Source organism: Acanthochromis polyacanthus, chromosome 18 (assembly GCF_021347895.1).
Source record: "Acanthochromis polyacanthus isolate Apoly-LR-REF ecotype Palm Island chromosome 18, KAUST_Apoly_ChrSc, whole genome shotgun sequence".
Lineage (NCBI taxonomy): Eukaryota > Metazoa > Chordata > Actinopteri > Pomacentridae > Acanthochromis > Acanthochromis polyacanthus.
Genome location: NC_067130.1, coordinates 24,304,709 through 24,328,997, shown reverse-complemented (window position 1 = coordinate 24,328,997; position 24,289 = coordinate 24,304,709). Strand labels below are relative to the sequence as shown.

General features: G+C 41.1%; 2 protein-coding genes across 2 annotated transcripts in view; one reads left to right on the top strand and one right to left on the bottom strand.

The window, feature by feature from the left end:
- Nucleotides 1–8,232: 8,232 nt before the first annotated feature.
- reep5 (receptor accessory protein 5) lies at nucleotides 8,233–12,386 on the top strand. The gene is made up of 5 exons (XM_022221010.2): nucleotides 8,233–8,466; nucleotides 8,697–8,790; nucleotides 10,532–10,670; nucleotides 11,218–11,386; nucleotides 12,072–12,386. The coding sequence occupies exons 1-5, from the start codon at nucleotides 8,349–8,351 to the stop codon at nucleotides 12,119–12,121; spliced, it is 570 nt and encodes a 189-aa protein (XP_022076702.1). The 5' UTR covers nucleotides 8,233–8,348; the 3' UTR covers nucleotides 12,122–12,386.
- Nucleotides 12,387–19,896: 7,510 nt separating this feature from the next.
- Nucleotides 19,897–24,289, bottom strand: part of chd1 (chromodomain helicase DNA binding protein 1) — a 44,213-nt gene continuing 39,820 nt past the window's right edge. The window contains exons 29-36 of the mRNA XM_051938364.1: nucleotides 24,082–24,225; nucleotides 23,667–23,972; nucleotides 23,426–23,545; nucleotides 23,011–23,189; nucleotides 22,515–22,614; nucleotides 22,385–22,436; nucleotides 22,045–22,297; nucleotides 19,897–21,460 (exon numbers count right to left, since the gene is read on the bottom strand). Coding sequence (XP_051794324.1) covers nucleotides 21,178–21,460; nucleotides 22,045–22,297; nucleotides 22,385–22,436; nucleotides 22,515–22,614; nucleotides 23,011–23,189; nucleotides 23,426–23,545; nucleotides 23,667–23,972; nucleotides 24,082–24,225 — 1,437 coding nt within the window. The 3' untranslated portion in view covers nucleotides 19,897–21,177. The remainder of the gene's footprint in view (nucleotides 21,461–22,044; nucleotides 22,298–22,384; nucleotides 22,437–22,514; nucleotides 22,615–23,010; nucleotides 23,190–23,425; nucleotides 23,546–23,666; nucleotides 23,973–24,081; nucleotides 24,226–24,289) is intronic.

Genomic DNA, 24,289 nt, shown 5'->3' with positions numbered 1-24,289 from the left:
GGGCATCCCATTCCTGCCGATCGTATTTATACCCTCCCCCTTCAATAATAGGTGCCCTCCACAGCTGTGAGTGTGACTTCTTTTGGAGTGACACTCGGTAGTGGAGGGGGAGTGTGTAGGGGGCGGTTTGGGATTCAGCCCTACACATGTCTCCACAGCTGCAGCCACTTCCGTTCCAGCACCTGTATCCGTCTCTGTCACAGAGACAGGGGTGATGTTGGAGCTTCAGAGACTTTGCTCTGGGAAGGCAGCTGGCCCAGATGGTGTATGTCCAAGACTGCTTAAAGACTGCTGCACATCTGTGTCAACCTCTCCACAGGATCTTCAACCTGAGTCTACAGCTGGGGCAGGTGCCTGCTCTATGGAAAACATCCTGTATTGTACCGGTACCAAAAATCAAATGTCCGGCTGAACTAAATGACTACAGACCCATTGCTCTGACCTCACACATCATGAAAACTCTGGAGCGGCTGGTTTTACATCTACTGAGGCTGAGGTCAAAGACAAACTCGATTCCTTGCGGTTTGCATACAAAGAACACATTGGAGTGGATGATGCCATCCTCTTCATGCTTCACCGTGCCCTGTCTCATCTGGAGAAACCTGGAGTTTATGTGAGAATCATGTTCTTTGATTTTTCAAACGCATTCAACTCCATCCAACCCACCATCATCAAAGACAAGCTCACGGAGATGGAAGTGGATCCTTCCTGTGTTTCATGGATCACAGATTACCTGACAGGATGGCCACAGTTTGTCAGGCTGGGGGAACTGTGTTTCTGGGACATTAATGAGTAGTACTGGGGCTCCACAAGGAACAGTCCTGGCTCCATTCCTGTTCACTCTGTATACATCTGACTTTAAATACAGCACTGAGTCCTGTCACATTCACAAATACTCTGATGACACTGCTATCATGGCATGTATCAGAAATGGACATGAAGCTGAATACAAAGATCTGATAAGTGCCTTCAGTGACTGGAGTCACAAATACTGCCTGCTACTCAACGCCTCAAAGACAAAGGAAATGATCATAGATTTCCGCAGATCCAAAACCCCTCTTCACCCAGTGAACACTTGTGGCCTGGGATCTTTCTGCATGGAGTTTGCATGTTCTCCCTGTGCATGCATGGGTTTTCTCCGGGTACTCCTCCCACAGTCCAAAAATATGCTGTGGTTATTTGGTTATTCTAAAAATTGATTGTTTGTCTGTGTATGTAGCCCTGCGACAGACTGGCGACCTGTCCCCTGCCTTCACCCAAGTCAGCTGAGATAGGCTCCAGCCCACCCCCGCGACTCTAGTGAGAACAAAGCGGTGTATAGAGAATGAATGTATGGATGGATGGATGGATGGTCTAAAAATGCAGACTTCATCTACAAAAAGGGCCAGAGCCGACTTTATTGCCTAAGAAGACTTCGATCAATAGACATCTTCAGTAAGATGCTGCAGATGTTTTATCAGTCTGTGGTAGCAAGTGTCCTGTTTTATGCTGCAGTCTGCTGGGGAGGCAGTATAAAGAACAAATGGATGCAAGGCGTCTGAACAAACTGATTAAAAAAGCTGGCTCTGTAGTTGGAATCGGATTGAACACATTGGAGGATGAGGTGGAGAGACGGACACTTAGAAAGATGGAGGCCATTCTGACAAACATGGATCATCCACTTCACATTTGCCTCAGTGAACAACAAAACATCAGTGGACGGCTCCTATCCCTGCGCTGCAGGACTGAAAGATTCAGGAAATCTTTCTTGCCATCAGCAATCAGACTGTTTAATTCAAAAGCAAAAAGATAAGACCAAACAATTGAATTTCCCTTCGGGGATAAATAAAGTCTTTCTATTCTATTCTAAAAAAAAAAATGAAGAATGTGTTTGTTAGTGGTGTGCAATACCGCAAGATTTGGTATCGATCCGATACCAAGTGAATACAGGGCCAGTATCGCCGATATCAATACCGTTACCAATACTCCAGACTAACTTTTGCAGTAGTAGATTTTTTAGATTTCTTTTTGCACAGTTACTTTAGTAATGTCAAGTTCGATCTTTTAATTCCGTCCCCCGCCCTCTCATCTTGCGACTCACATGGAAATCAGTCTACAATCTGATCTGTCAAACACTTTCCAGCTAAAGCAAAATCACTGACTCCCATCACTCTTTCCTTAATAGATTCTGTTTCTCCTTTCCATGATTTAATATAGCCACATTATCCAGCTCCATCTCATATTGCTCACCTCTATCTGGGATCCGAAATTCCCACAATTCCACACCCTCGACAGTAAAATCATTAATCATGGTCATCTTTCGCTGACAACTGTCCTCCTATCCTAAGTCATCAATACATTCCAACGTCCTACTTCCCAATCTCTATCCAGCACTGTAGAATGAATGTCCTCAGCAGCTATTTCATTGTAAAGGCCTGATTGGCACAGTCTCCTCTGAACGGTTGATGTAGAGATGTGTCTGCCACTAGAACTCTATGTGACATTTATCTGAGCTCTAATCTGAGATGCTGTTAACTTGCCATTTCTGAAGCTGGTGACTCAGATGAACTTATCCTCAGCAGCAGAGGTGACTCGTGGTGGTCCTTTCCTGGGGCAGTCCTCATGTGAGCCAGTTTGGTCATAGTGCTTGATGGTTTTTGCGACTGCACTGGGGGATAGTTTTCACAATTTCAAGTTCTTAACGTAATGATGGATTGTCATTTCTCTTTATTTACTGACTGGTTCTTGCCATAATATGGATTCTTACAGTTGTCAAACAGGGCTGTCAACTGCGTATCAACCTGACTTCTGCACAACACAACTGATGGTCCCAACCCCATTAAGCAGGCAAGAAATTCCACAAAGTAACCTTGACAAGGCACATCTGTGAAGTGAAAACCTTTTTAGGTGATTACCTCATGAAGCTCAATTGAGCGAATGCCAAAGGTTAGCAAAGCAGTAATCAAAGCAAGGGGTGGCTATTTTGAAGAATCGAATACAGTATATGACGTTGTGACTCATTTCACACTTCTTTGTTTACTACATAATCCCATATGCGTTCATTCATAGTTTTGATGCCTTCAGTGAGAATCGACAATGTAAATAGTCATGAAAATAAAGAAAAAACATTAAATGAGAAAATGTGTCGTGTACACTGGTCGTGTATATACAATGGGTATAAAAAGTCTACACACCCCTGTTCAAATGCCAGGTTTTTGTGATGTAAAAAAATGACACCAAGATATATAATTTCACAACTTTTTCCACCTTTAATGCGAGCTATAACCTGTACAACACAATTGAAAAACAAATTGAAACCTTTAAGGAGGGAAAAAATGAAAAACTTAAAATAGCCTGGCTGCATAAATATACACACCTTTAGACTAATACTTTGTCACAGCACCTTCGGCTTTTATTACAGCACTCAGTCTTTTTGGGTAGAGTCTATCAGCATGGCACAACTTGATGTGGCAATATTTGCCCACTCTTCTTTGCAAAACTGCTCCAAATCTGACAGATTGCGAGGGCACCTCCTGTGCACAGACCTCTTCAGATCACCCCACAGATGTTAGATCGGATTCAGGTCTGGGCTCTGGCTGAGCCAGCCCAAAATCTCAATCTAATTCTGGTGAAGTCATTTTTTGTTGATTTGGATGTGTGCTTTGGGTCATTGTCCTGCTGAAAGATGAAGTTCCTCTTCATCTTCAGCTATCAAACAGAAGCCCGAAGGTTTTGTGCCAACACTGACTGGTATTTGGAACTGTTCATAATTCCCTCCACCATGACTAAGACCCCAATCCTAGCTGAAGAAAAACAGGCCCAAAGCATAATGCTGCCACCACCATGCTTCACCGGTGTTCTTTTGGTGATGAGTAGTGTTACTTTTGTTCCAAATATACCTTTTGGAATCATGGTCATGAAGTTCAGTCTTGGATTCATCGGACCATAAAACATTTTCCCACATGCGTTTGGGAGATTTCAGATGTGTTTTTGCAAAATGAAGCTGGGCGTGGATGTTTTTCGTCATAAGATAAGGCTTCCGTCATGCCACCCTACCCTGTAGCCCAGACATATTAAGAAGACAGGAGATTGTTGTCACATGTAATACACAGCCAGTACTTTCCAGAAATTCCTGCAGCTCCTTCAATGTTGTTGTTGACCTCTTGGCAGCCTCCCTGACCAGTTTTCTTCTTGTCTTATCAATTTTGGACGAATGTCCTGTTCTTGGTAATGTCACTGTTGTGCCATATTTTCTCAACTTGATGATGACTGTCTTCACTGTGTTCCATGGTACATTGAATTCCTTGGAAATTCTTTTGTACCCTTCACCTGACTGATATCTTTGAACAATGAGATCCTTCTGATGCTTTGGAAGCTCTCTGCGGACCATGGCTTGTGCTGAAGATGTGGCTACAAAAATGTCAGGACAAGCCTACTAGAACAGCTAAACTTTATTTGGGGTTAATCAGAGGCACTTTAAATGGTGACAGGTGTGTGCTGACACCAATTTAACATGAGTTTGAATGTAGCTAGTAAATGTGGACACAGTCACATTACCAGTTATAAGAGGGTGTGCACGCTTGTGCAATCTCATTATCTCAGTTGTTTATTTTTACCTCACCTCCCTGAGATGTTTCAGTTTGTTTTTAAATTGTGTTATACAGGTTATAGGTCACATTAAAGATGGAAAAAGTTGTGAAATTATTTATCTTAATGTAATTTTTTTCACATCACAAAAACCTGGCATTTCAACAGAAGTGTGTAGACCTTTTATATCCACTGTACACATTCAAGTCTGGTGTTTACTGTTGCTGCTGGTGTCTGTGGGTTTTTTCTGCATTTAGGATATGTTTTGGTTCTCTCTGGTGTTAGAATTCCTGCCTAATATTGTGGACAATATGAAATGGATGCAAAACCCCCACATGAAAGCTGTATGGCTCCAATCCAACACAGCAAATCATGTCAAAGATGAAACACAGTGACAAAATTAGGAACTACATAAATTAGGAAAAAAACATTTAGTAAAGCCTCTACATATAAATTATTAAATGGATAGAATTAGACAACCCCAAAAGTACTCTTTCATTATTATCGTTTTCCTAAGAAATGTCAGAGACACAGGTGTTTGTAAATCAGCTGCTGGATACATACTGCAAGATGTCTGAAATAACTGCATGTTATGCCAGCAGTTGTAATGCCATCAAAACAAGGAAGGGTGTGGCTGCAAGATGTTAGCTTTTGCCCTTACCTTAAACTCTCAGGTACTATCACTCTAGGGTACGCAGTAAGTTTTGCAGTAGATATGGCACTATTCAAATTGACTTTCAATGAGCTTAAGAACCCGCAACCTAAAGCTTGTTGATGGGTAGAGCACTTGGTCCTCATAAACAGTCTGTAAGAATGGAAGGTCTGTAAGTCTAAAGCCAGGGGAAAATTCGCCCTTCTTCATAATGTTGTGCATAGCTGCATCAAGCTAGCCACAGTTACTGTTGCTGAGTTCATGTTTACATCCATTTACCTTCACAGTAAATACACATGTGACAGACTACCGACACGTTATTTTAAATTCCAGAATGGAAAAACAACTTCTCTGGTGTGAAACTACTGAAGCCATAACAGTTATACAGAAGAAAAAAAATCAGCAACACACAAAAAATGCTCATTGTTCTTCTTCTCCGTGCCATATCTAGTACTACACCACACATTTGGGAGTTTAGGCTTGCAAAAACAAACATCCTCTCTAGGCATCTAAACAGAGTTTTGCATGTCGAGGATCTGGTTAGCCATGTTCACAATTTTCCTACAGCTTTTAAATGACTATCTGCAGTTTTTGAAAATTAATAAATTATTATGTTTAAAATGACCTAAATTTGCCAGATAGTTTAAGGGTCATTCTAGGATTGGAGGACATTTGGGCTTCAAAATTATATTTCTGAAAAATAAGCCTTCCCTTTTCTGCAACACATTCATCAATAATAGGTAATAAACTACCAAAGGCTTAATTAGCTCAGCTTACACATCAATAGTACCATTTTTAGTCCATATTTTATTTGTTGTTTGCAAACCTTACTCTAATCACAGTAACAGGGTTGCTAATCCCTGCTAAATAGCTTTTTTTCTCAAGAGTAAAAGCTAGATATTTAGATAGCTGTTACTGCTGACCAAGAGGACAAACTTACTGATGGAAAACAGTAAATAAAAAAAGTCAAAAGAATTTGTCTTTATCCTGATAATATGAGGTAGAGTAAAACATTCAATCAAGGCTGACAATGGTATGAAAATATGAAAAACAGAAGAAAGGACAGAGCTTCGTTCTACCCATTCTTTTGGAAAACTGTTCAATGATATCAGTTCCAGTGTATCACCTGATTCACTATTTTCTTCTTCTTCTACCAGCTAAAAAGGTTATGCTAAAATGCTGTGGGACACTGCACAATTATTATTTAAAATATTATGTTGATTAAAAAAATGCTTCCACAATTACAAGCAACATAGATGAAATATATAATACCAAAAAAGGGAGATTTAAATTTTGTTTGAACTATTTCAATTAGGTCATCAGAGGGGTGGGACAAGTGAAAAATGACATTTTGGGCGGAACCTCAGACTTATTTGGTATTTGAAAAATATTTGCAAACATTCTTTTCTCCTAGATTTTTTTAGATTTGGTCTCAGGACAAGCACATTTACACAACAACTGCATGTTTTAGTGTTTTGTACATTGATTATTACTCTGCCAAAGAATATGCCGTAGTTAGGCTATGTTATGATCGGCGTCCATTTGTCTGTTACTCAAAAGCGGATAAACGGATTTAGATGAAATTTTCAGGGAAGATCAGAATTGACACAAGGACCAAGTGTTTGTATTTTGGTAGTGATGTGGCTTACAGTCTGGATCCAAGGATTTGTTAAAGATTTCTGTGTAACTGTGAAATAGCAGCATGGCATCACTGTAGCTAAGACAAATGAACACTACATCAGCTGCCTGCTGACAATTACATGATTGTAATCCTACTACAAACACCGACTGAACAGCCTTGGTGGAGTACTGCCCTCTCTGAGTGCTTTTCTTGTTTCGAAATTTCATGGGTGAGACGTAAAATGTCCTCCAATTCTGGAATGATCTTTACAGTAATTTGAAGCTGGGCTCTATAAACAAAATGAGTACTTGTACATGCTTCTGTTAGGCAATATTATTAGAAAGCATTGTATTAATTTCCAGTGTTATGCTGATGACACTCAGTTGTGTTTATCTATGAAGCCAGATGAAACTAATCAGCTAGCTAGACTGCAAGACTATCTTAAGGATATAAAGACCTGGATGACCTGTAATTTCCTACTACTGAATTCAGACAAGATTGAAGTCATTGTATTTGGCCCCAAACATCTTAGAAACTCGCTTTCAAAGCATACAGTTACTCTGAGGCTTCCTCTTCGACGTCCCTTAGTTCTGCCCCTATTTATGCTGCTTTAGGTCTAGGCTGCTGAGGGACCTGTCTTGATGCACTGAGCCCTTCTCTATCTACCTTTATATTGAATATATATGTTGCTATTGCATTACACTAACTCTGTTTCTCCCTGTGTTCTTTCTCAGAGTGTCCCTGGTCCCAGAGCTGGATGCTTCTGATCTGTGGTTGCTGTCCACCAATCGTGTCCACTGTGGGATGCTGCTGCTGACCTTCCTTCAGCCCACTGCCTCCAGCTACCCATTTCTACCAATCTACTCTGCATCACCCTCACTATACTTGATATGCCCTTCTACATATTTTTGAGTTTCCTACCAGCTATATATGTAGTATATTTATTTCCAGAGCCATTCATCATAACAGTAAACTATGAATCAGTTTCAATGTTAGCTTCTACTTTTGTATGGATCATCTGTCTTATCATGCATGTATCAAATTGTGTGTTTTATGTTCCCTGCCCCCCGCCACCACCACCTCTCTCTACCTCTACCTCTCTTCCATAATATAAAGAGCCGGGTTCTGCTCAAGGTCTTTTTCCCTGTCAAAAGGGTGTTTTTCTTGCCACTGTCGCCTTGGGGCTTGCTCTGGGGGTCAGGTATATGGGTTCTGTAAAGCGTCTTGAGACAATTTGACTGTAATTGGCGCTATATAAATAAAATTGAATTGAAAAATTGAACTGAATTGTCTACATTTTTATTGTGAATGAGATATGTGACCATCCTCCACTGTATAGAGCTAACTAAGCCCAATGCTTTTATTTTGAAGCCTGCGGTCGGAGTCAGCAATACTCTGCTGGGTGACTTGACTGCTGAAAGGACAGCGGCTGTTGGGCTGCAGGGTGGCGCAGTTTGATTCACAGCGATTTCCTAATTCAGCAACATCGCTAAAGAAGGAAGTGAAGCCATGGCGCTGGGGCTCAAAGAAAGATTCGAAAAGTTTCTCCATGAGAAGAATCTAATGACCGATGTTCTAGCAAAAGTCGAGGCAAAAACTGGAGTAAGCAGAACATACATCGCTCTCGGTGAGTGTTGACAGGGTCATGGGTGGATCAGCATCAGAGGAACATTCAGAGAGGACGGCCTCACAGGCAGCTGCATATGCTTCAAATCTGAATGCTAAAAAACAAACGAATGTTGCTCTAGTAACGAATCAATTGTAGTTGAAGCCATTTATTGTAACAGCAGTCTTATAAAACATCAGTTTTGTATGTCTGTGGGAAAAAGCGTGACGAAGGTATGTGATTTGTTCCAGCTGTCATCGGTGCCATTGCAGTTTACTTGGTGATCGGTTATGGAGCCTCCCTGCTGTGTAACCTCATCGGCTTCCTGTATCCAGCATACATATCGTAAGTTAGTGGAAGACTTCTGTGAGGGAGGAGCTTGTCTGGTACCGCCATTCAACACACACACAGACACACACATAACCACAGAACACACAACCACACACACACAGAGCGAGAGAGAGAGCGAGAGAGAGACGCACAGAAAGAGAGAGAAACACAGACACACGCACTCGCGCACGCACGCAGGCGCGCGCGCGCACACACACACACACACACAGGAAAGAGTCTAATGATGACTATTACTATTCCCATTTAACTCTTAATTAAGAAGGAAGGAAAGTATTTTCAGTTTGAAAACAAGAAAAGCACTCAGAGCACAATACTTCACCGAGGCTGCTAGGTCGTATCATTTCCAACAGTCCCAATAAGTCCGCAACAGTGTAATTGTAGTAGGATTGCAATCATGTGATCGTCAGCAGGCAGCTGATGTAGTGTTCACCTGTTGTCATACTTACAGTGACGTCGTGGCGCTGTCTCACAATGATGCAGAAATCCTTAGCAAATCTGTGGATCCAGACTATAAACCGCATTACTGCCTTAATCTAATCACTTGGTCCTTGTGTCATTTATGTCATACCATACCATTGTATTCTAGAGAGAAGCCTATCAAATGCAAATGGTTGACACAATTAGCAGTCCAAGCAATTAAAACATGAATATCTCATATGGTATTAAAGATAATACTCTCATGAAAGGTCCAAGCTGTCGGGTCCTGACTGCAAAAAAAAGTCATTGCCCAAAACTACTGCTGTTAAGGCAGTAAGACCCTCATGTGAGAAATGAGTGGACCTTCCCTGTGACATATTTGTGGTATTTTTTTGTAGATTACAGCATCCGATTACAAAACAAGTCTTGAAAGACTTGCACAGACAACATTTTAATAGGCATGCTTTTTAAAGTCATAAAAGCGTTATCAGGGTGTTACTGTCTTATAATAGCACAGTGACTGGTGCTACATTAGTTAGTGTGGGGTCACATGTATTTTGCTGATGTTCTCCTCTGTCACTCTGACTTCAGCTATAGGCGTGAAAAAATGACTAAGTCTCACAGCATAAAAGATGATGCACAGCACAGTATCTTCAGTATTTTCTTGTGGTGTTATCACTGCTAAGAATGCTCCTGGACTGGCTACTTCACAGTGCCAGACAGGTTCTATTTAGTGATGTTTCAATTCAGCAAGCCTGGCAGTAATCATATGTAGTAGGGCTGCAGCTAACAAAGCCTCGAGTAATTGTCTCAGCATGATACGTCAATAAAAGCGGAAGTGAGAGCGCAATGCAACATAAACCACCGAGCGCGGAACATGGACGGACATCGGCACTGCATTGTGCATATATTATGTATGCACGATGCAGCCCGGACGTCCGCGATCTATCGTAAGTGCGGATGTCAGCGTTTACTATACAGCTGTATCTAAACTGCATGGAGTTTGCATGTTCTCTCTGTGCATGCGTGGGTTTTCTCCGGGCACTCCGGCTTCCTCCCACAGTCCAAAAATATGCTGAGGTTAATTGACTATTCTAAATTGCCCGTAGGTATGAATGCGAGAGATGCGAGAGTGACTGTTTTTCTGTATATTTAGCCCTGCGACAGACTGGTGACCTGTCCAGGGTGTCCCCTGCCTTCGCCCGAGTCAGCTGGGATAGGCTCCAGCACCCCCGCGACCCTGATGGAACCTTTAAAAAAGAAGCACACATTGGCCCAGATGACATTTTGACCTAATGGTGTTACTCTTGATTTCCAGGATTAAGGCTATTGAGAGTGCCACCAAAGAGGATGATACTAAATGGCTGACCTACTGGGTGGTATATGGAGTCTTCAGTGTGGCAGAGTTTTTTGCAGATATCTTCCTGTCCTGGTTCCCATTCTACTATATTGGAAAGGTACTGCACTTGTTAGTGTTTCACTTGTTGTGCAAGCAAATGAGGGGTGGTGGCTCAACAAGCGGCATATGCAATTTTGCCTTGAATGTGACTTCATGTTTTAATACAGACAGTATTAAAACATGATTTTGATGTGGTAAACATCTACAATGTGCAGTCTCTGTAGGCTTGTGTTAACCAGCTGCTAACACAGGCACGCTATATTACTGAACTGAAGAACAGAAAAAAGATTTATATGCACTTTATATCCTTATAAATTTTTGTCAATAATTTGCGCTAACAAATGAATAGAACTTAGTATTAAATATAAATTAATGACATTTTAAGACATATTTTAGAAATGTCAAAGATAACACAATGTTGCTTTAAAGGATAAACAGGAAGTATATCCAGCTGAAAATTTAGAAAGCTTACAACAAAAGATAGCTGGCAATGGCAGCATTAAAATGGCACTTTTAGGATAGTTTTACCAGGACAGTTGGTAATGTAACTGTGATGTCTGTGCCCTTTTCTGATTTGATGAGAAAACTCTTGTCTTCCTACCCAGTGTGCGTTCTTGGTGTGGTGCATGGCTCCAACTCCTTCTAATGGATCAATCCAGATTTACACTCGCCTCATTCGACCATTTTTCCTCAAGAATGAAGCCAGAATTGACGATGTGATGAAGAACATCAAGGACAAGGCATCAGATGCTGCTGACAAGTTCAAAGATGAGGGTGAGTAAATCAGTAGTGTTAACTACCAACAGAGCTGGACTTATCTCTCTCTTCCTCTCTGATCTCAATGGAAACGTGAATCGCTCTCAGTCTTTCCCCTAGAACCAGTTTGCCTCGGAGACCCTACCAGGGGCCTCTGCAAGATGGCACCCAGCATCACAGGGACACACAAAAAATTATTGAGGAGTAATTTTATAGCATCTTAAAACCAGTTAAAATTTGTACATTTTCACCTTAACTGCAATGAGAACAAGCCATTTATTTGAAATATTTGATATTTAAATGCATGCTTTTTTTTTTTAACATGTCTCTTTATTTTCTGATGTGCTCTGGTTATTATTGAAGCAAACTCAACACTTCCTTCCAGGTTTACCTGTTGTATGTTGAAGTAATTCCTCAATGCTAAATTCATCAGTATAACACAGTTGTGCCATAATCGCCACTCTACAGAAAGCATTTTTCATCACTCTGCTTTTATTCACTTAATTAATTCCAGTCACATTTACTTTAGATTTTTATTTGTTTTGTTTCAAATTAGGCTTGTATCAAAGAAACTCAGCATTTATTGTGCAGATCTAAAATGCCTGAAAGAAGTGCTGAGTTTTCTTGACATTAGCTTTGCCCTAAAGAATACAGTCGCACTCCAGATAAGTAACATGGCATCTTGTTTGTAATTTGTCCACAGCCAAGAGAGCTACAGCAAACATCATGTTTGAGGAGAAGAAGAGCTCTTAAGGATGAAGCCTGTCAACATTGTCAGCTCTAGATCTGAAACTGCTACAGAAAAAATGTTGCCTTGAAAATGTTCTTTTTTTTGTCCTGTCCAGTACTTTTACCCTCATCCCAGCTGTACAAGATGTTACACAGGCATCACATACATCAATTAAAACCATTTCACATTTCAATCTACTTATTTAACTTTGCCTTCTGGGGGGCTTTCAAATAATTGTATGTTTAGCTTGATGTGCTTTGTGAAACAAATAAAAACAAATTTATGGAAGTTGTTCCTTAATTTTCATTTTTCCCTGTTGTGTGTAAAAACATAATAGAGAGGGGTGGGTGGAGGTGGTGGTGGGATCAATCAATCAATCAGTCAATCAATCAATTTATATGTAAAGGGTACAGGATGTAAAGCAGAAATTTAACAGCCAATCAGAGTGTTCGACACGAGAAGAGTCGATTGATAGTTTTCTAGCTTTTTAAGAAAAGATCATGAAAGAGCAGATTTGGTTTGCAATCAATCAAACTTTATTTATAGAGCACTTTTCATACAAAGAATGTAACGCAAAGTGCTGTACAACATTTAAAAACATTAAAAACAAAAAGACCCATCCCACCCTCCCTCCATATAGGCACACAACTGTACAAGCACACACACACACACACACACACACACACACACACACACACACACACACACACACACACACACACACACACACACACACACACACACACACATGGGATGGGTGGAGTGGAGAAGGTCGGGGCTAATGGGTGGCCATGGCTGATGCACCCTGAACAGGTCGTCAATTCATTGCAGGGCCAAGAGACAACCATGTATGCTCTACATCAATCCTACCACTAATTTAAAATCACAAACTAATCTGCCAGTAGTCTGTCTGCAGAGCTAGAGGCTGCACTCTCAGGTCCTCTACTGATAGGACCGCACTTCTAGGGCTGCATGCTTAGAGCTTTTTTTTTTCTCGACAGCACCACCTACTACAATGGATGATCACTAAAGTGCACAACTTGGGGTTTTAAAGGATGATGTCACTCAAAATATACCTATAATTTTAAAGGTTTAATCTCCACAAAATACTACTTATTACAATAATAATAACTTGGTTGCAAAACGTTGCATTTGGACAAATTCAGTACTTAGCATACTTACGTCATTATCAGGTAAATAATAATGGAATCATCTGTTGTGGCCTCTTTGGTCTCTAAATCTCAGCCAGGATGGTTTGAAAGGTTGGAAAGAGGCAAAACATAAGGATAACTTTGGAGGCAGATATATTTATATAAAGCAATAATAAGTCAATAAAAGCAACAGTCCTTCTCCACACACACATACATACACACAAAAGTAAAGTAGTCATGTGACTCCCACCGATGAATCTCTGATCTCACTTCCTCTGAGAAAGATACACAGTGATAGACATTCATCATCATCATCATTGACGGTCACTCATGGTCGAGTATGACTGTCCTCCCTCTTGGTCCTTGTGGGTCTTCAGGTGAGCATAAAGGCCGATTCTGGACCCAATTATTCTGCTGCAATGTGGACAGGGGAATGTAGTAATGGTGTGTTTGGGGCCTGTTTGGGTGCTCTCTCCTTCCTGAGTGTGTGTCTTGTGCAGCATGATGGAGGTCAGCGTTGTACTGTGCGGCACCCTCACAGACAATGTTTCTCCAGGTCGCCCTGTCGGTTGCCATATCTTCCTAAGCTTTCAGGTCTATGTGGCACTTCTTTAGGTCTGTTTTTATATTGTCCTTGAATCTCTTCTTCTGGCCTCCCGGAGCCTGCTTCCCTTCAGCTAGCTGGGAGTACAGGACTTGTTTTGGGAGGCGAGTGTCAGGCATTCGGACAACATGGCCAATCCATCTGAGCTGGTTTTGGGCAATGGTGGCAGTGATGGTGGGGATGTTAGCCTCCTTCAGGACACTGATGTTGGTGCATCTGTCCTCCCAACTAATCCTGAGAATTTTTCAGAGGCATCTCTGATGGTGTATCTCAAGTGCCTTCAGGTGCCTGCTGAAGGCACCTGAAGGTGCCTTCAGCAGGCACCTATTTTCATCCACGTAAACCGTGAGGTGCTTTTAAAAAACGCTGTGAATCCGATCGTCCTCTCTACTGGAAACGTAAAATGATAAAAGAAAAATGTATACAAGGGACGAAACAATCTTTATAGTGTCATCTTCATGTTGATGACGAAAGGGATACAAACAAATGAAATACAAGGCCTCCAAAAGGCCTGTGCTCGATTGCACAGCTTCATATATATATATACACAAGATTCAAGAGTCTAAAATGTGTACTGAGGTATCTAGTGGTCCAGTGATTTTCCCTCCAGGCTGTCCAGGTTGTCCAGGCTTCTGATCCATTCAGGAGAGTAGGGAGCACCACTGCTTTATAGACCAGGATTTTGGTATTCGCTTGGAAATCGCGGTTCTCAAAGACTCTCCTCCTTAGTCTTAAGAAAGCCCCACTGGCACTGCTGAGGCAGTGGTGTATTTCATCATCGATGACAGCCTTTGATGAGAGGGGGCTGCCAAGGTATGGGAAGTGGTCCACATTTTCCAGTCGGATGTTATCGATGGAGATGTTTGGAGATATGGCAGGTGTGCTGCAGTTTGGTGGTGGTTGGTGGAATATTTGTGTCTTTTTTATATTGACGGCCAGACCAAGCTGTTTGTATGCTTTGGCAAAAGCAGACAGGATGCACTGAAGGTCCTCTTCTGAGAGGGCTACGAGAGCATTGTCGTCTGCATACTGCAGCTCCATGACGGATATGGTGGTGGTTTGACCTTTAGCTCTAAATCGGTTGATGTTGAAAAGTTGGCCGTCGGTTCTGTACATGATTTTGACTCCCTGGGGCAGACGTTGGTTTGTAATATGGAGGATAGCTGCAATGTAGATGGAGAATAGTGCTGGAGCGATGACACATCCCTGTTTGACTCCCGTGTCAACTCTAAAGGGTTCTGTTTCGTCTCCACTGCCACTGAGTACCGTGGCAGACATATTGTCATGCAGCAGTCTCAGCACCCGGATGTATTTTTCTGGGCAGCCAATCTTTGCCAGAACCAGCCAAAGGGCCTGACGATTTACTGAGTTGAAGGCTTTGATGAGGTCTATGAAGGCCATGTATAATGGTAGATTTTGTTCCCGGCATTTTTCTTGCAGTTGGCGAGCAATGAAAATCATGTCTGTGGTGCCTCTGCTTGGGCGAAATCTACTCTGGGACTCAGGAAGAATGCTCTCTGACAGGGGGGTGAGTCTATGGGTCAAGAACCGAGCAAGGGCTTTCCCTACAGTGGACAGAAGAGAAATGCCATGGTAATTCCCGCAGTCAGCCTTGTCCCCCTTTTTAGAAACAGGGTATGGATGTGCTTCAGAAGATCAGGACCGCCTTTCTTCAGGACTTCTGCTGGGATGCCGTCAGGTCCAGCAGCCTTTTTGTTTCACATCTTCCTGATGGTGTCCTGTATTTCATCCAGGCTAGGTGGTTCTCCCATGCTTTTCTCTATGGGCTGTTGAGGGAGTTAGTCAAGGGCCTCCATCTCAGGAGTGGTGTCTCTGTTTAAGAGGTCCTTATAGTGCTCTTTCCACCTGTTTGCAATTGCCTCCTTGTCCTTCAGAAGCACAAACCCATCTTTAGAGCGAAGGGTGGTTAGGCAGCGGTGGCTGGGGCCATATACAACTCTTGTGGCATCAAAGAATCCTCTCGTGTCTCCAGAGTCGGCAAGCTGCTGGATCTCCAAAGCCTTCTTTGTCCACCACTGATTCTTCAGTTTCCTAACTTGTGTTTGTACGGCTGCCTTTACTTTGGCATGGGCTGCTCTTTTAACCTAGCAATAAATGTTGTTTTGCCAGGCAATAAAAGTTTGCCGCTTGGTGTCGATGAGCTGTTGGATCTCGCTGTCATTCTCGTCAAACCAGTCTGATGTCTCCGCTTTTTGTGACCAAGGATGCTTTTGCAGGAGTCCACGTGGAAAGTGTGCTCCAATGTTTTTCGGTACCCTCTGGGTACTGTTTGGGCAAGGCTGCCCTCAGAGTATCCTGCAGCTATTGTTGGTAGATAATATCATCCAATAGTGTGATGTTAAGCTTTGGCCGGCTCTGTCCTTTCTGCGACCTTCTTTTCTGCATTAAGCTGATAGACATGATGGAGCGAATGAGGCGGTGGTCAGTAAAGCAGTCATCTGCACTGGTCATTGCTCTGGTGTTAAGGACATCACGGCGGTCCTTGGAGCGGACTAAGATGTAATCAATGAGATGCCATAGCTTGGAGCGGGGATGCATCCATGATGTTTTGAACTTGGTTTTCTGATGAAAAAGTGTGTTGGTGATGACCAGGTTGTGCTCTGAGTACTTAGTTAGCAGTAATAAGCCAATGGAGTTTGTGTTTCCAACCCCTTCTCTCCCCAGCGTGCCGCTCCATAGGTGGTGGTTTCGTCCCACTCTGGCATTGAAGTCTCCAAGCAGGATTAGCTTGTCCTCCTTTGGGACTTCAGATTGTATTTTGTCCAGGTCAGCATAGAAGGCCTCCTTTACTTCATCCTGTGCATCAAGCGTTGGAGGCACTAATAACGGTGGCCACCTGACTGCTGGTAAGTCTCAGACGAATGGTCATTAGGCGCTCGTTGATGCTCACAGGGAGTTCGTGGAGGTGGCTGATGAGGCATTTCTTAATAGCAAAACCCACACCATGGATTTGTGGCTCATTTGCGGGCTTTCCCTTCCAAAAGAAAGTATACCCGCCTTTTTCTTCCTTCCGCTGCCCTTCATCAGCCAGTCGGGTCTCGGACAGTGCTGCGATGTCAATCCGGAACTTCCTTAGCTCTCTGGAGACATTAACGTGTGGGTAAACATAGCATTGATATATCTGATAAACTGTACAAAATCTATTTCATTTTTTAACTCTTTTGTTGCTCTGTTACTCAACAAAGTTGAGCAACAGAATGGCCTGTGGCAGTGCTGGCAGCATGTGGTGCCTTGTGCAAGCATAGGTAAACCTAAATTAGACCTAATCCTAGGAGTAGACCAAGGACATGCTGAATTACAATTATGACAACTATGAATTATGACATTACAAAACAATGTCATAATTAAAAGACTATGAAAACATGTACCGTGGAGGAAAATCTAGTTTTACTGTTGAACCTCCTCCACAGCAGACATTTGGACTGATTACAAGTGGAATATGTGATGAATGAGGTCCATAAAGGTTTCTATGACAGAAAACCAGCAGCACAACAGCAGCAGCTCTACTAATAGGAATCCAGCATTAATACACCTCTGCAATCTCTACTGTGACACATTCAAATGCCTGCAACATTGTTAACATCATTAAAAGTGTATAACAATAAATATAAAACATTCACACTGGAGGTTATTGCTGCTTAGCCTAGTGACAGACAGAGATCATTTTATGCTTCTATCCTCTGATGAAGTATTAATATGCTGGCTGTAATTAATTATCATCATCTGGAGCTGGACTACCAAGATCGCGCTGACTCAATGAAACAAATCAGCAAACAAGCTAAGAGTTCATTTTACAGCAGCTGCCATTAGGTAAAACGTAATAGTTTGCAAGTTTAATGATGAGTTCAGAATTTGTTTCTCACTTTAGAAGGTTAACAACAGGTTTGTTGAGCAAATGAAGTCATCAGAAATGTTTATAATAAACAAAACGATTCACAATCAGTACTCACTGTGTTGTCCATCATGATGAGAAATGTTGTTACTACCTGTGGCAAGCCACGGTTCTAGAAGTGTGGTCCTATTGGTGCAGTCCTGAGAGAGCAGCTCTGCAGATACACCCTACTCAGCCTGTTAGGTTGTCTTTGAACAGTGGCAGGAACCACCAGAAGAAAATCTCTGCTGGAAACCATGCAATCGCCACACAGAAAGACCCCAGCTGACCAGCAGATTCCAATGCAAAACATTATTGCTATTAGGCAACAGCACCAACCACTACACCACTGTAGGTGATGAAGATTATATTAATGCGATCTGTTAGAAACGAGGCCTTATCAAAGACAACTGAAGATGGATGGAGGAAGTGACAAGATGTTAGATGAAAAAAAAAAACTCTTGCCTTTTCAAAAAAATGTAGACCCCTACCTGGTTTTATTCAAAACAACAAACCAAGTGAAATAGAAAAGACAAAGAGTAAAACGTAAGGGGAAAAAAAAGGAAAAAAAGCCACAAGCAAGCAACTATCTTCTCAAAACTACAATAAATACTTTTTCACAACAATGTAATGGCATAAGAGACAGGGATACTTTCAGAAAACCCTTAGGAAACACTTCCTAAAGGACCTTTCAATATTCCTCAAGTACAACCTTTAGAGAATGTTCATTGAAAGTTTCATTAAATAACTTTCAGTTAACCTTAACTTATTGTTCTCTGAGGATTCTCTTAAGGTTAAAAAATCTTAAAAGAATATTTCTAGAACAGTTCCTGAAGGGTTCACTTTTTGTAACCTTTAAGATTAGTTTGATAGACAAAGGTTGAATACTTTCATATTCCATATGAGCTGAACAGGCCCACAGTATTTCATAGTCCCTGTCTGTTGTCACCTATCCTGCCACTGGACTGATTTTGTTATTAAAATATTTGAAAGAATATATGCAAACTTCTAGGCAGGCAGTGAGGATTCTTAAATAGCATCTGTAGAGATGTAAATCTCCAGCAGCCTAAACATGTGACATATTAGGATTGAAAGATATGGGATATGACTACCAGTGCTTTCAGTCTATTTCTGTAGTTTTAGAGGGACACATCAGTTCTGCAATTTATAACTAATTGATTTGATGTCGATTTACATAAGAATTTCTTCAAAATGGAAGTTAAACCACAAAGACAGATTACAGCTGTTAGGAGAATGAAGACTGTGTACAAATGAACTCAAATATCTGATGACGTCATTGAATCAGATCTGTGTTTCTGTGACCTCCCAAACGGACTGAAAGCTGCTGGAAACTGTCCAACTGAAAACAGAATTTTGGTTTCACCCCCTGCTGCTGCAAACAACTGCTTGAACTATCCTGTTGATTCAGGATTTAGAACAGTGCAACTGGCCTCTGATTCATGTGATTTCATCTTAGATTTTTCTGGCAGAGCTCGGTGACTGTACTAAACATGTTGTTTTTAATACAATTATCAAATGTGAACAGTCACAATGAAGAACTTCTGAATACTGTATCTTTTTTTGAAGCTACTGAGTTGGCTGCTGTAGAAGATATTTGACTTTGTGGTAACCAAGTCTCCATAAAAGGACACACAGTTTAGTTTCTTGTGCCACACTGATGGCTCCATATGCATTCTCCACTGTAATGACTGATTAAGTAAAGTGTGACTTTGGGGGCGGTGGACTTTTAAAATAAGGACAGATCTTGTAAGTTAAGAACAGGCTGTTGCAGGACAAATGTGTTGTGCAGCTCAATATGAACTGATTCAGCCAGTGTTTCGAAAATCAAATTTGACTACAAACCTGACCTAAGATAAAAGCACATTTACACACATATGTACAACAGCTGGATCACTGCAGTATGTCTGCAGTGCCATTTCAGGTGGTCCTGTAAAGGTCAGAACTGAAGTCAGATGTGTAGTATCCTGTTTCCTTCAAATAACTGCCTTGACAGATTGCTTGACAAATATAAATCTGAAAGATATGCTGTACCTGTGTTATAAAATGTACTGCCTTTGACAGATGAAAAATGTCTATTTTCTAGCAGAACAAAAATGTAGTACTTTGCTGAAAAGAGCTAGTACCAGTGAGTACAGTGATTGATTTTAATGGCTTCATAAACAACTATATAAAACAGTTCATAAAAATTCATGCACTTTCAGTGTAAATTCATTTGGAAATATAGAGGAAATTTATGTACAAGACTGTGAACCATAACAGTGACTTCATTCAGTTGGTAGTTCACAAGTATACTTGGCTGCATAGAAACATTGACATTATTATTGCCTAGACAGAAAATAAAATGAAACTTAAAAGGAAAAAAAAGTAATGTAAAAAGTCTAATTTATTTAAGTCTATTTTCCAGACTGTTACTGACAAAAGTCAGTTCCTGCCAACTTACAGATTTTAATACACTGAGACGAAAGAACTAAGCACTAGTGAATTAAACTGAGCATTGTCGAAGAACTTTCCCTTTATCAGAAGTTACATTCTGAAAGCATTATCATGAAAGAACTATTATACAGAAACCCACTTGTAAAACAACAAAAAAAGCCTGAGTTCATGGGAAAGAAGTCATAATAAATTCAAAAAGCCTGAGGAAAAAGACCACCGATTTACTATTTTACAAAAAATTTACAACAGTATTATTTAAAGAAAAAACATGATAGAAGTTACTATTAAAAAAAAACTTTTCTTTTTTTAACAGCTATGTTATTAAATAATTCACACTTGGTGGAAAAAACAAGCCCCAAAAAAAAAACTGACTAACTGCTGAGGAAATGATGTGTTAAATGAGGTAATTCAGGTGGTGAGCCTGAGCCCAGACTGGCATCAACCAGACACCTTTATATCACCTTGCAATGTGATTCATGTGACAACTGACTTCTCATTGAGTTAACACTTAAATAAGGTAGATAATCACATTAAGCATGACAGAGAGACAGAGATTGACAGACAACACAGAGAACAGTCAAATACAGAATCCAGTGTCAAAGGTTGGTGGGAGTATGAGGCAGCACTCAGGGTCAATTGTGTCCATTTCCAGAGCTTTTAAAAAAAAGTTTATAAAAATAACAAAACAGTTGTGCTGCATGCTGCTGGACCTACAGAATGATGCAGCTTTATACACTGTATAAAAATAAGCTTTGATTTTTTTTTTTATATATCTGCTGCCTGGTTTGAGCCACTTCCTGGTGTTCATCTCCCAGGTTCCCGAGATGAGTTGCTGCTGAAGCGAGGAGATGACAGCCATGCTGAACTGACTGATACACAGTGCTTCAAATAGCTTCAGGTTGGAGACCACAGTCCATGTAAGGCATTTGCTGTGTTACTGAGTCTATGGCTGCTACTAGCAGACCCAGGCAGCTTATGTTATGTCTTGCGGCTGCTCCAGATCTGCTCTGGTGTGCTCCTGTGGTCTGATGAGTAGTCGAAAGGTGAACGATGACCCATGGGAGAGCGGGAGTCGTAGGGTGACCGCTGGTCTCTAGGAGAGCGCGGCCCGCTAGCTGAGGCTCGCTGCTCTATCTGCCAGTCTGAGTGGTAGCGGTGTGAAGAGCGATGGTCTGAATGAGAATGATCCTTTAAATCCAGTCGATGGTCTCTGCTGGTGCGGTATTCCTCCAGCTTCCTGTGCTTATTGTCATTGTAGTATCTGCACATATACATCAGCATTAGCATGACGAATATCAAGACTGACAAATCATCACACAAGCCAAACTAACAATACTTGTATCCTACTTCTACTAGCAAGGATTGTGCATTTATAAAAAAGCCTCACATATTCCTCTGTACAACATAATGCCACTGTTCTCAAAAAATGCATCACGGGTCCATTTTCAGCTAAACAGTTTCAGGAGTTCTGGAACCAGAGGAACCTCAGAAATTTAGGCAGGTACTCATCCAATGAGAAAGTTCCTACAGTGTAAGCACTGTACATAGGCCCCACACTCTACTAAGCATGTTAACTTACTTGCTGGAACTATTTAACTTGTGGATAACAGTCACAGACAAGAATGAGATATTAAGACCTGGATGAATGAATTGTTGACTTGGGTCTGCAAGTCATTTCATGATGAAAAGAAAAACATTACCTTTAAACAGCTTTATCCTTTATTCAGTGGTCTGAATATGACTGAATGCCACATTGCCTAGGCTGATCTTAGAGGGTAGATAATTACACTAACCATATTTATTTTGTTTGTAGAAAAAGTACTGCTTTGAGTTGTAGTCTCTCACCTTTCTTGTCTGTCTCTGTCCCTGCTATCTGGTCTGTAGTGGTCTCTGTCTCGGTGGTCTTTGCCGTTGCTGAAGGAAGAGTACTGTCTTTTCCTGGACTCTCCTCCCGTGGTCTTCCTGTGGGACTCTGAGCTGTGTCTCTCCTTGGCACTGCTGCTTTCATGGTATCGACCTGAAGGCTGATGTCTGTCTGAGCTGTAGCTGTCCCTACTACTCTCGTCCTGGTGAGAGTTATCTTTCAACCTTTCAATATCTAAGAACAAAACCCACAGATTTATCAGTCAAGAGAAAATTAAAATCTTAATTTTTGTGTCTCATAACAGTGGGAAACTGGCCATACCTGCATGTTTATAGCCATGGGTGTTTATACTTCTAGTGTTCTGCTCCATTGCCTGAAGAAACAGAATATCTTTAGCAACATGGATTTCTAGTATCAGTTCATTAAACATTACTGTAAGGTCTTCACATACCTGTGCATTCTCTTGCCTTTTCTTAATTGCATGCTTATACAGTTTATGTAGTTTTCTTGCATCAAATTCAGTGAATTTGGAAACAAATATCCATAGGTTTCTGTTGAAAAACAGAAAAAAACATTATCAGCTTAACAAATGAAACATATTAACTATTTGTGGCACTCATTTATGTGAACAAACATAGAATTCATGGAGGGATTCTATGAAACTGTGCATTGGTATCATTGTATTTGAACAATATCCTGTCTCCTGCCCTTGCGTTACAGCTGGCACTTTACTCCGCTGTCAAATATGACTGATTGAAAGGAAACTAACATTTTGATATGTGGCATGTTGGAACAGTACGTTGTGTGAACCACTTCTTTACTTGAATAACTCAGCCCACACTCCACATTTACAGAGACACTTGTTGGTCAGCTGAACTTTGTTTGGAACTAGGGTAATATATTTGTTTAATCCAAGACTGTCATTAGAGTACATTGTATATACTGACTTTCTCCACTGTTTGATCTGGTCAGGATTTGAATACTCCTTCAGACACTCCGTTATGTGGTCTCCGATCTTTATGAGGCACTGTCGTGTGTGTTCCAGCTGCTCACGCTCTGACAGCCCTTTCTCTGGTCTGTCCAGCTGTTTCAGGGCTGCTTTCACTGGCCGCATCCTCTCTTTACACTGCAACATTAGGGAAATGCAAATATCAGCAAGTTATATACAGGATCCTTGTTGGCTCATTTTTTTTCTTTGTCATCAAAACGTTTTAAAAAAGCTAACACTTTATTCCACTGGCCAATGACAAATTACATGTTAAGATATAAAATTGCTGTAAAACACAAAAATGCTTTACCATTAGCTGAGCATTTACCAAAAAATCATTTCAGTCTAAAGATGCAAGTATCAGCTGAACATACCACACTGAATGTCCTCTGGTCCAGTTCTTCAGATTCCTCAGATAGTGGTACATTCTCTCCACTAGCTGGCACATCAGATGATTTCTTTGTCCGTTCTCGTACCTCAGTCTTTACTTCACTCTGATGAAAAGGATTTGAGAATTAATCCCTGACCAAATTATCTTTTTATGTAATGTAATTTACATGGCGCATTTATATCAATTCATCAATTCACTGAAGACATACAGAATCATTATTTAACCTTTTCCAAGTTTTCCTCTTGTTTATGTACTGCCTCCAGAGGCTTAGTTTCTTTTTTCTCTTTTGGCTCCTTTATTTCTTTAATGTCACAGCTTTCTTCCCTCTTCTCCTTTTTTCCTTCTTTTTTGATCTCTTTTTCTTTGATATCCTTCTCCCCAGATGAAGAAACCTCTTGCTCAGGCTCTTCATCGCCACCATCGTCGTCATCATCATTATCATCATCATCATCATCATCGTCATCTTCCTCCTCCATCACCACCCTATCTCCTCGGCCCCGTCTGCTTGGTGCCTTCACTGAGGCCATCTCCTGAAAGAGTAAAGAAAAAATGTGAAGTATATAACCACCAAACTGAAAACAGAAAATGTTCATTTTAGGCAACAGCAAGCAACACAGCTCCAGTAGGAGCAAAATGTACCTTGTCTTCCTCAATTTCATCCTCATCATCTGACCTCTTGTCTGATGGGAGATCTGAGGAGGGGCTCTTTAATACCTCATCTGTCTTCACTGGCTTCAGATTTTTAATTTTTTTACTTCTTGGTTTTCTCTTCCGTGAGTTGGCCTACACAGATACAAAAAGGCATGGTCGAGTCTGGCAGGCACACATTTTAATTCACCTATATCAG

Coding starts and splice junctions, on each gene's coding strand:
- reep5 (XM_022221010.2), top strand. CDS start 8,349: ATGGCGCTGGGGCTCAAAGAAAGATTCGAAAAGTTTCTCCATGAGAAG. Junction 10,671..11,217: donor CATTCTACTATATTGGAAAG/GTACTGCACTTG, acceptor CTTCCTACCCAG/TGTGCGTTCTTGGTGTGGTG. Junction 11,387..12,071: donor TGACAAGTTCAAAGATGAGG/GTGAGTAAATCA, acceptor ATTTGTCCACAG/CCAAGAGAGCTACAGCAAAC.